Below are 11,053 nucleotides of genomic sequence, written 5' to 3'. Positions count from 1 at the left end.
CTATGACACCTTCACTTTGCCGTGAGGGGCCTTCTCATATAAGGAGGGTTGCTCCTCAGCATTCCGTGGCCGGGGCTTCTTCTCAGAAGACCTGTCTTCAGGCTTGCGGGCAATCAGCAGGCGGCAGGTGAGCAGGATTCCAAACACCAGAGCATGGGCGTAGCGTTTGAGAGGATCACCAACCAGCTGGTGGAAGAAGAGCACAGCCAACACCAGCAAGAGTAGGAAGAAGTTGGCCACATCTTTGGGACGCCCAGGCACAAGGGTCATGACGATGCCGCAGACCACCTCAAGGACACCAATGCTTTTTCGGAGGAGAATGGAATTGATCCCCATTTTCTTCAGCAGAGGGAGGGCCCGGACATAGCTCTTGTAAGCACGCTTCTAGAGTGGGAATACCATAAAGAAATCACTGCATAGCCGTGATTTTAACATTACAATAAAGAAAATACAAGCAGAATCCTCCTTCCCTACCATTCCCCTATCACACCAGCCAATGGTGTCCCATTTTTCACTTTTCCCCTAAATAAAAGCCTTGCAATTATGATTTTAAAAAGCAAGCAATCTGCTGGGATCCCTTAAATCTGCTGTGATTTAAACCTTAGTAGCGGCAGTGCTACGGTCTGAATGTTTGTGTTCCCCCATAATTCATATGTTGAAATTCTAACCCCCACGGTGATGGTATTAGTGGGTGGGGTCCTTGGGGGGTGATTAGGCCATAAGGGTGGAGCCCTTATGAATGCAATTAGTGCTTTTATAAAAGAGGCCCCAGAGAGCTGACTTGCCCCTTCTGCGAGGTAGTCAAAGCTAGGAGGCACCAACTATAAACCAGAAAGTGAGACCTCACCAGACACCAAATCTGCTGGCACCTTGATCTTGGACTTCACAGTTTCCATAACTGTGAGAAATTAATTTCTGTTGTCTATAAGCTACCCAGTTTATGATATGTATTTTGTTATAGACAAGTACCAAAGGTAATAAGGCAGAGAATTTGGCTTTACAGTTTTAAAAAATTTTTGATTATAAATCACAAACATTAAGAATTTAAAAGAAAATTCACTGGGCCCGTAAATACTACTTTGTGTTAGCCACATCCACGTTTTCTAGTGCCTGCCTGTCCAAACCCAGATGCATATGAATGCCAAGGCACAGTATGGTAAAGCCTCACTAATTTATTTATTTTTTTTTTTTTAAGCCTCACTAATTTAGACTTCCCTAATTTGGAATATGTGATATTTCAGAAAAGAGCTGAGCTGGAGTTTATATTTGTGGAGTCTATTAAAAAAAAAGTGATGGCTGAACAAATAGAAAAATAAAAAGGGTGTACAAATGTTAGCCCCTTTTATATCTTTAAAATATAGTAAGACAAAATTATTCTCATGTTCATTGAGATAAATCTCCAGACCTTTACAAGACTCTACTTTGGTTAGCCTAGTTCAAGTTCATTCATTTTAATTCAACAAATATTTATTGAACACCTACTATAGGTTTTGCCTTGTAGATACAGAGATGAATAAGACAGGGTCAAGAAGCTCTTGATCTAGTGGAGGAAAACAGATTTGTAAACAACATTATAAAGCAGCATTGTTAGTAGTATATAGTAGAGGTTGATTCGAGATCCAACAGTAGCCCAGAGGGAGACATCATACAACAGAGGAGGGAGTTACTGGATATATTACAAAGTAATACAATTATATTAACCTTAGAGTAATAGATTGCTCATATTTTTCACTGTTCAGATTGGTTTGATCCTCAGTTTGGAGTAAATTGATGAGATTTTATGGTGTCTTATTAGGCTGACCCACCGTGATGTTTTCATTAGGTTTCCATTCATTCATTTAATATTTATTAAGGTACTCCTTGTGCTAGGCACTGTACTACGTACTCTGGATACAGACAATCAAAGGCCCTGCCTTCCTGAAACTTGTACTTTACAAGGGGAAGAGCAGATATGTAAAGACATAAATGCAGTAAAGTGTCATGAGTGCTGGTTAAAATTATGTAGTGGGTACAGTGGAGGCACACCAGAGGGAATGGTCAAATCTCCCTTAATGGTGATAGAAAATGGGGAGTGGAATCTTTAGAGAAGAGCAGGTGTTTGCAAGATCAATAAGGAAAGGGCATTGCAGGCAGAGGAAGCTGAGTGAGCAAAGGCCCTGGAACACAAAGTAGACTAGTGCATTGCAAACACGGCCTCAGTTCAACATAGGTTGAGGGAGGGAAGGTGGGGAAGTGAGACATGAAACAGGGGCAAAAGATATGAATCAGATCATAGAAAACTATATCTGTTATGGAGTTGGGCTTTGTCCTATAAGCCAGGGGATCAACATAATCAATTTGCTTTTAAGGAAGGTCCCTCTGGAAACAGTGTGAAGGACGGATTGGGAGTGGTATGCTTGGAAACAAGGAGATCAGGTGAGAGACCTGGACTAGCATAATAACAGTGAGGATGGAGGGAAGGGGACAGAATCAAGGATGCTCTGAAAGCAAAATCAATGGAACTTGGTATCTTATTGGATGTGAACACTAAGAGAAAGGGAAGAGTCAAGAAAGATTCTCAGATCTCTGGCTTGGATACCTGGGTAGACAGGTGATACCTTTCTCCTAGTGCAGGAATATATCAAGAGAAACAGGTTTGGGGGACAGAGAGCTGGAGGGAATGAAGAACTCAATTTGGGGTATTCTGTGTTGAAGTATCTCTAAGACATCCATGTGGAGATGACTGGTAGGCAGCTCAGTAAGAGAAGTCTGGGCTAAAAAGATAGAGAATGGATAGTCACCAGTATGCCCAGGGAAGGTATATACAAAGAGAAAAAAATGTGTGACAGACATTTAAGAAATGGGAAGAAGAAGAGGGTCCACAAAGCAGGCAGAAGAAAGTATGATGATAAAAAGCAGGAGGAAAATCAGAAGAGATGGGATCATGGAAGCCAAGAGGAGTTTTAAAAATAGTCCAAAGTGCCAATGCAAGGCAAGTATAAGAATCAGACAGATAGCCAACTTGACCTCTCAGAAGCATCTAGCACTTAGAATAGTGTTCACACACTCCAGGTTTGGAACAAATATTAAGTCATTTCCCTCATGTCTGGACAACTGAATGTACCTTTATTTCACAGATTAATTATCATGAGTGGCACAAGATAATCCTCTATGAAGACTATTAAAAGACTGATGGTTTAGTAAAAAAAAAAAAAAAAAAAAAGCATGGGATTGGATCCAAACAGACTTGGCTTCAAGTCCCAGCTCTTGTCACTTTCTAGTGGGGTGTCTATGAGCAAATTATTTGACCTCTCTGAGCCTCATTTTCCTGAGCAGTGCCAGGACTAAGCTGAAGTCAGTGTAAGTAAGTGAGGCTACTTGCCTTGGGTGCAAATTTTAAGAGGGCACCAAAAACACTCATTAATCAGGTAACAATATCCATGATGAACAAAATATCAAAATTTTAAGTAAAGGTAAATTCTGACTCTGCACTTGCATGACCCTGCCTCACTTGCCTCTCCCTAATGCCTGTCTTGTCAGAGACTGTCTTTATTGAAAATCAGCTTTGTACCCCATGAATATGCATAATCAATGAAAAAAGAAAGAAAGAAAGAAAGAAAATCTTACCTCAATCTAGTCCCTACCCTGTTCCTGAGCATATAAGGAAATACAAAGTGTTAGTCACTCTTCCTCCCTCTTCTTGTCTTAGGTTGAATCAGGGATTTTTCAGAGAGAAGTTATGAGAGAGGTTGACCAGTAGGTAGAGTGAAACCGTGGGCTGAACCAAGCCACACCCACGTGGAGCAGAGCTGAGGGTTAGGGTACCTGGTGGGGGGGAGGGGGGTGAGAAGTCCACCTCTTTTTTCTCACTGTTCACCTAGATACATACCACCTGTCTACTCCCTCCCCCTCTGCACTCTGGTGATGGTAGCAGGTGGACATCAGGGAAAGAAACCTACACCTAAGAGGCTTTCTTAACACTTTTAAGTAAAGACCATTTCTAATTAGCAGCACAAATTTTCTCAAGAGGCAATTCCTAAATCCTAAGTGCAAGCTTCTGACGTGATAAACACAGGAGGCAAGATGAGTTTCTTACAATCAGTTCAGAGCCAAGACTTCCAGTTGCTGGCTGAGTGGCTTCTGGAAACGCTCTTTTGGCTAGGGCTAAACACCCACCATTCAGAAATAGATTCTTACCCAAACTGAGGTGGAATCTATAATTTGTGGCCAAATTCCAGGTCTGTAAATCAAGTTCCTATGACTTCAATGATCTTTTTTGTCTCCATTTGGTATAACTTTATATTACCTTTTTAGTTCTTTAACCTCTTAAACTGCAGCTGTGGATATTTTTATGCAGCTGTTGCTTCTTCCTTTTCTCAAGAGGAAACTGCATGTGAATAAGCCATCTTATCAAATTTTCATTTCAAAGCTAAGTAGGTACAGATAGGATCTATTTTCCAAAATTCCAGACAGGGAATGTTTAGTTTGTTAGAGATGGGACTAAGCTTAGATGGGTCTTGACACTATAGGAAGCCCTTTATTCTTTCTCCTATAGAGTAAGATAGAGGCATCAAAAGAATCCTACTATTGCCAGCCCCATCATTATGCTGGGTCCAGGCTACCTCAATTCTAACAATAGAAGGGTCACATGTCTTGAGTCTATAGTAACTAGGTCTCTAAAGACTTTAATTGTACTGACAGTAAGAATAAAGAGAGTTGACAGATTCACTTTCCCAAAAGACTTTGCAATTCACTTTATTAGGTCTGTTTTCTTTCCATTGTAATGACCCTGAAACCATAGTTTCCTTATAGGAGAAGGAAACAGGAAAAATAAGGGTTTAGTCAAATGTTTCAAATACCTTCGATCAAAGGCAATCATCCAGCAATATCCTTGGACTGGGATTCTTAAGATAAGTTAAATTCCAATTTCAGTTTTGCCCCTAAATTGTTTGGAGAAAATTAGTATTTTATTACCTCAGTTTTCCCTTTTTTAAATTAAATGAGCATTTTGGAGATTTAGTCAAAGAATCGAAGAATCATAGAATCATAGCATCATAGCATCAACTGAGGGCCACCCCCCCACACACAAATCTTATCGTTAATGAACCACACAATTAGAAATCCATATGTTTGCAAGCCATGGTAATTATTTTAACAATAATAGTGATGAATCTTGTGGTATGTGGACATATGATTCAGACATGAGTCAAAAGCATATGGAGCCTTATTTTAGTCATAACTTTTTTTTTTTTTTTTGGCATTTATTCTTCACAATACCCCAGGGTCCATGATCTCATATTAATGCCGTTAAACTTGAACAGGTTGAAACTGTCAAATAATATTCATTTTTGATTACAATTTTGTAATTGTACAAAATGGGAACAAAGGGAAAGTGGTTTGGTCCACTTTAGTTCACTTATGACAATTAGGTAAAAGAAAAAAATAATTTGGCTAATATACTGTATAATTCCATTGATGTAAAGTTTAAAAACAGGTAAAACTAACTCATGTTGTTAGGAGTCAGGATAGTAATTACCATGGGGGGGCGGGTAGTAACTGGAAGGGGCCATCGGGGGGTTTCTGGGGCGTTGGTCATGTGCTGTTTCTTGATATGGGTGCTGGTTACACGGGAGTATTCCGAAAACTCCTTGAGCTGTACACTTATGTGCATGTCTTGGTATATGCGTAATATTTCAATAAAATTTACAGGGAAAAGACTACATGAAAGAGGAAGAGGGTATCAACAAAAATATATTTTGGCTAAAAAGCTCAGCCTGCTTGCTATCTTAGATGATAAAGCCTACATAAATGCTGTAAAATTTACTGATTCGTGTATGATTTTCCTGAATCTCTGTAGGAAAAAAAGCCACATGTGAATCATACATCATTGTTTAAATGCAATAAAAGCCATCACATCTTTAATTACCAAATATCTACATAAATGATAAACACCTTTTAGGCAATTCTACTTTCCACTGTCGTATAACACCCACCTAAGAGTAAGCTGGCAAGTCTGGTCCTACTAACCAAAGTGGATCCTTCCCAGATTGCATCTTAGGGCAGAAGGGTCTGGATTCTATTGTTAGTATACGGAAAATGTGGTACATCTACACAATGGAATACTACTCAGCTATAAAAAAGAATGAAATACTGCCATTTGCAACAACATGGATGGACCTTGAGAGAATTATATTAAGTGAAACGAGTCAGGCACAGAAAGAGAAATACCACATGTTCTCACTTATTGGTGGGAGCTAAAAATTAATATATAAATTCACACACACACACACAAAAAAAAAAAACCGGGGGGGGGGGAAGAAGATACAACAACCACAATTACTTGAAGTTGATATGACAAGCAAACAGAAAGGACATTGTTGGGGGGGAGGGAGGAGAGGGAGGAGGGAGGGAGGTTTTGGTAAGGGGCAACAATAATCAACCACAATGTATATCGACAAAATAAAATTTTTAAAAAATAAATAAATAAATAAAAAATAAAATAAAACTTTTGGAAAAGATTAAAAAAAAAAAAAAAAACTAAGCTGCTGGCCATACTGAGAGACTACAAGCTCCCTGAAAGAAGCTTCAACGCGTAATTTAGCTTGTGATGACTAGCTGTGTGAGCTAAGCAAAGTCACTTCACATCTCAGGCACCTTTCTAAGGGAATAAATGTACTGTACCACCTCAGACAGCAATCTAAGCATCAGTGAATTACTATCTTATTACCTAGTTGATTGATTGGCAGTGATTGGAAGCATAAAAGATTACCTATGAACATTAAATAAACTGCCCAACCAAGTTGAGAGTGTTTCCTCAAGTTCCTCAGTATGACCAGCAGCTAAGTTTGTTTCAGAGCGACCTTTGACTAACAACAGAAGCCAGACTCTTCTGTCCTAAGATGCAATCTGGGAAGGATCCACTTTGGTTAGTAGGACCAGACTTGCTAATTTCCTCTTTGGGTGGGCATACATAAACAGGAGTTACACAAATGGGAGGACATTTAACTACAGGTAAGCAAATCAATCAAATGAACAAACCTTTCTGGGGGCAGGGGACAGCTGGCCGGTAAATCCCCCATGACCTTAGTGTTATAAGGCTGCACTCTAAGAACAAACCTTTACTATGAAGGGATGCACAGAATGGGAGACTTTCCCATTGTCCTCAGGGCCAAAATTCCTTGGCTTCATTGTGACAGGATTTTGGTGTTTTCTTACCATGCCATATGTGGCCCACTGTGCTTACAGGATGGAATCATTGATACAAAAAACTGAATACCAAAGTTAAAGCAAGTCAACTATTCACATGCTCAAGAAACTTCTTATCAGCACCTGTAAGTGCTGCCTCCCAATTTTAAGTGAACTAATGAAAGCATTTAGTCAAGGGATTGGCTGGTCATGTTGAATTCATGAGGGATTTAGAGTACTCTATAATGATACTTGTTAAATCTGGGCAGGTATGGGACAACACACACCAAATGGGCTATTCATGGATGCATCTGGAAGTTCTGCATGGGATTCACTGTGCATTACACAGCAGCAAGTGTGGATTTTTCAATATTAGCTGATTGCATAAAGGTCTGTTCACCAGGGCACACGAAAATAGCATCTTGTTCTTCTAAATGCTTGATTTCAATCCCTTAAATTGGCCATTCAAGTTAGTTAGGAAACTACTGCGTAAAATGAAAGCAATTATCATAATTATCTCACCCAGAACATTTCTTGAACACCTACCAGAATGGGCAAACACTGTACCAGACACTTTCATATGGAATCTCAGTTAATATTTAAAACCTTCTGAGGTAGGCATTCTTACCCTTATTTTATGAATAAGGAAATTGAGACACCAAGAGAACCAGAATCTGAACCCAAGCCTGTATGACTCCCAAACTTGCACTCTTTCCCCTAACCTCTCCTGGCTTCTCCAGTAGAGACAAGAAAAAAGTTCATATTTATTTATCTGTTTGGCTTTTAGCAGTGACTCTCCAAGGGGGGGATAACACTTAAGCATAACACTAATGGCTTTAGAACAAGAAAAAAAAGTTGGCAAAAAGGGAAAAAAAAATTTTTTTTAATCTAAATTTGAAAAATTGTCTTTGAAGTAAAACAAAACACCAAAATATGGATTGGGCAGTTGAACTGGTACAAAAAAGGAGAAAAAATGTGCCAGATATTTTCAAGAATCAGTTGTAGATTCTGGCATCCAAAAACCCCAACAGTTTTAACCATTAACCTCTAATGGGACTATTGAGTCATGGACTTGGTTTCTAATCTCTGCTCCAACAACAGCTTACCCTATGACCTTGGATAAGTCATTAAACTTACTCTGCTTCAGTTTATCCATCAGTAAAACAAGAATAACTAATAAAATGAATCTACTTTACAGAGATGTTTTAAAGAACAAATCATCTTAAAACAACAGCAATAACAGCTCTTTTAGATCTTATAAGAAATATCACTGCAGTCAATACATGACTAACCCCATCAATGCAGAGGAATCACTCAAATGGAGAACAGAAAACCCTAGATAATCATCCCAGCTGATATAGGGTTGGGGTTCTGAGGGGCTAGTATGGCCTCCTTCTAAGAAGCAAGAAATGGCTCCTGAACTGCATAATCAAGAGCCAACCAGAGAAATCTGAAGGGTGGTGACCAACCAAGGCAATGCTACAATGACTCATTCACTTACCCATCCAAATATGTATTAAACACCTTTGTCCTAGAACTGAATTTCTCCCCCCACCCCCTTTTCCTATGGGTTCAAGGGGGTGGGCCAAGCCCAGGCACTATGAAGTGAGTACTATGGCAGAGAGCCATCTCCAGCCTATGGCTGGATGCTCAATGCAGGAGGGGACCCTGGAAAAGGACAGTCTGAAAATCCTCTCCAAGCTTCATACCACTGTGACATCTACCTCCCAGTTAGATATAGTCTTTCTATTTCCTCCAAATGCCCTGAGCACAGAAACACAGAAGTGTGTGTGTGCACACACATACACACACAGTGATTCTATACTGCTGTATTAGATTATACCTATTTATAAATATGTTTCTATGTATAATATGAAATCATATTTGTTTCTTCTGCCTTTCATTAGGCTGCAATAGACAGCTCCACTCCCTAGGAAGAAACCTACTGTAAACCCATTTGTGGCTGGTCCTCCTCGTGAGCTCCTGCCAACCTGGTAGGAAGCTTCCCCGTGACTCCATCCTAGTTGGGATTGCCTGCAGAGCCTAAGACCATACTTAGGGTGCAGTTTGGGGGCCTCTGAAGCAGCTGAGCAGGGTCTGGAGGGCAGGGAGTATACTGAAGAAGGGTACTATGTTCCTAAGTAAAAGCTTAAAAATACCTATAGGACACACACACAGATATGTGTACAGATGAAAAAGTACAGCAAGAGCATATTCATTTACTTATAATCTAACAACAAACTACTACCACCAAGACAAAAATATAGTGGCATTTTCCCTCCACTCCGTTCCTATGCCCCAACCTCTTCAAACCCTTTGGTGGCTTCTGCCACCCCACCCCGTTCCTCCTCTCACCCATGCAGGCTGCCTTGGATACTCATTTTGACCTGATTTCAATTCCATCTGGTCAAACGTGCTGGGAGGAGGGGAGGGGAGAAGGAGAAGCATATTAGGATTTGCCACTGGGGCTAGACCTAAGCCGTTGAGTCCCAGCCACCCTCCCCCACTCTAGGGTGATCCTGTGGTGAGGAAGACATGGAAAGCTCCAGCTCAAACCCTGAGACAGAAGCCAGAGCTGCCTGCAAACATTTTCTGAGCGTCTACAATTTGTCAGTCTCCATCCATTTGCAGCTCTTGTTGAGGGGCCCTGCAGTAGCTTCAGGGAGAGCTATTAATTCCTCTCAATGTGTGAGGCTATTCCTTCCTGCCTCAATCCTAACAGGGAGTCCCTCTTGTCTCTTTTTTCTCTCCCCTTCTGTTCTTCCCATAAGCTCTGCTCCTTCTTGACCTTGAGAGCCCAGCAATGTGCTCCCTCCTGTTACTAGCAGTCTGGCAAAGACTGTGAGAAGCAGGTTCCCTGCAGCTGGGGTGGGGAAACGAAGAGGCAAAGTGAGAGCGGAAGAGGCGAGACCGAAATTGCTGGAAACATCACTTGCCATTTCCTAGTACTCCACAGCATAAGAGCAAGTGCTCATCACACCCAACTGGGGAAAGCAGCCCAGCCCCCAGGTTGCAGAGGAGATGTTTTGGCCAGTCACCTTTGGTGATTCCAACTCTGCAGAGGGAAAGCCTGCAGAGGGCCTGGCCCTGGGCATCCATAGGAGGCAAAGTGGGATTATAGGCTATTTTACAGGAAAGAGAAAGCAGACTTTGCAGATTTGGTAGATTAGCCTACACACGAGGCAAAAGAAAACAAAACATCCAGCTCTTATTTTGGGCCAAGATTGCTTTGTCTCAAGGATCCAGATCCATGGCCAGGCAGCTGGAGGAATACTATCAGCTCTCCACCTGGGATGAGAAATACCTATCCAACCCCTACAAATTGCTTATTGTAGTAGCCCATTCTCGCAGCTCTTTACCTCTTTCCCCTTTGTTCTTGCTAAAACTCTTAGTTCTGAGAGAAGGAATCAGACTTGCAGACTGGTTGCCCGGACTTCGGGTGTGTGCTGGAAGAAGGGAAGGCTCCTGCCAATGACAGGTGCCACGCAGGTCTTAGCCTTTCGTTTACTTGGGGTGGGGGTACTCGCTGGGCAGCCCTTCCCCCAACTGGCATTCAGTGGCTTCAGAACAGTTGCTCCCGGCATAGCCCACAAATGCAATCACTCTTCCCCAGCTGCTCCCTCCGAGCTGCAAAGTTGACGGGGAGAAGGCAGGGTCCGAGATGGGGGTAGGGGTTAAGGGAATGGGACCGGGCACCGAGGAAGGAAAGAGGAGAGGTACTTGCAATCTCATGGGGGTGCGCCCCTCATCACCCATTTGCTTCACTTACCATCTCACTGTAGGCATCCTTGCTGAGCCTGGGGGTCAACTTGATAGTCCCCATGAAAACAAAGAAGAGTCCCAGGGCCACTGAGAGGGCCAGGATAGTTACGGTTCTGGGGGATGCCAT

General features: G+C 41.6%; 1 protein-coding gene across 1 annotated transcript; it reads right to left on the bottom strand.

Annotated features, from left to right (window-relative positions):
• TMEM35A (transmembrane protein 35A) lies at positions 1 to 11,053 on the bottom strand. Its single transcript, XM_063082960.1, has 2 exons — positions 10,934 to 11,053; positions 1 to 384 (listed from the first exon to the last, which is right to left on the bottom strand). The coding sequence occupies exons 1-2, from the start codon at positions 11,051 to 11,053 to the stop codon at positions 1 to 3; spliced, it is 504 nt and encodes a 167-aa protein (XP_062939030.1).

This window comes from Cynocephalus volans, chromosome X (genome assembly GCF_027409185.1).
Source record: "Cynocephalus volans isolate mCynVol1 chromosome X, mCynVol1.pri, whole genome shotgun sequence".
Taxonomy (NCBI): Eukaryota; Metazoa; Chordata; class Mammalia; order Dermoptera; family Cynocephalidae; genus Cynocephalus; species Cynocephalus volans.
The sequence above is the reverse complement of the archived record's forward strand: the minus strand, read 5'-3'. Positions and strand labels throughout refer to the sequence as shown.

What these genes read in the sequence shown, in the direction of transcription:
- TMEM35A (XM_063082960.1), bottom strand. Translation starts at nt 11,053, where the DNA reads ATGGCATCCCCCAGAACCGTAACTATCCTGGCCCTCTCAGTGGCCCTG. An exon ending in AGGATGCCTACAGTGAGATG is followed by an intron (nt 385 to 10,933) that starts GTAAGTGAAGCA and finishes TTCCCACTCTAG; the next exon opens with AAGCGTGCTTACAAGAGCTA.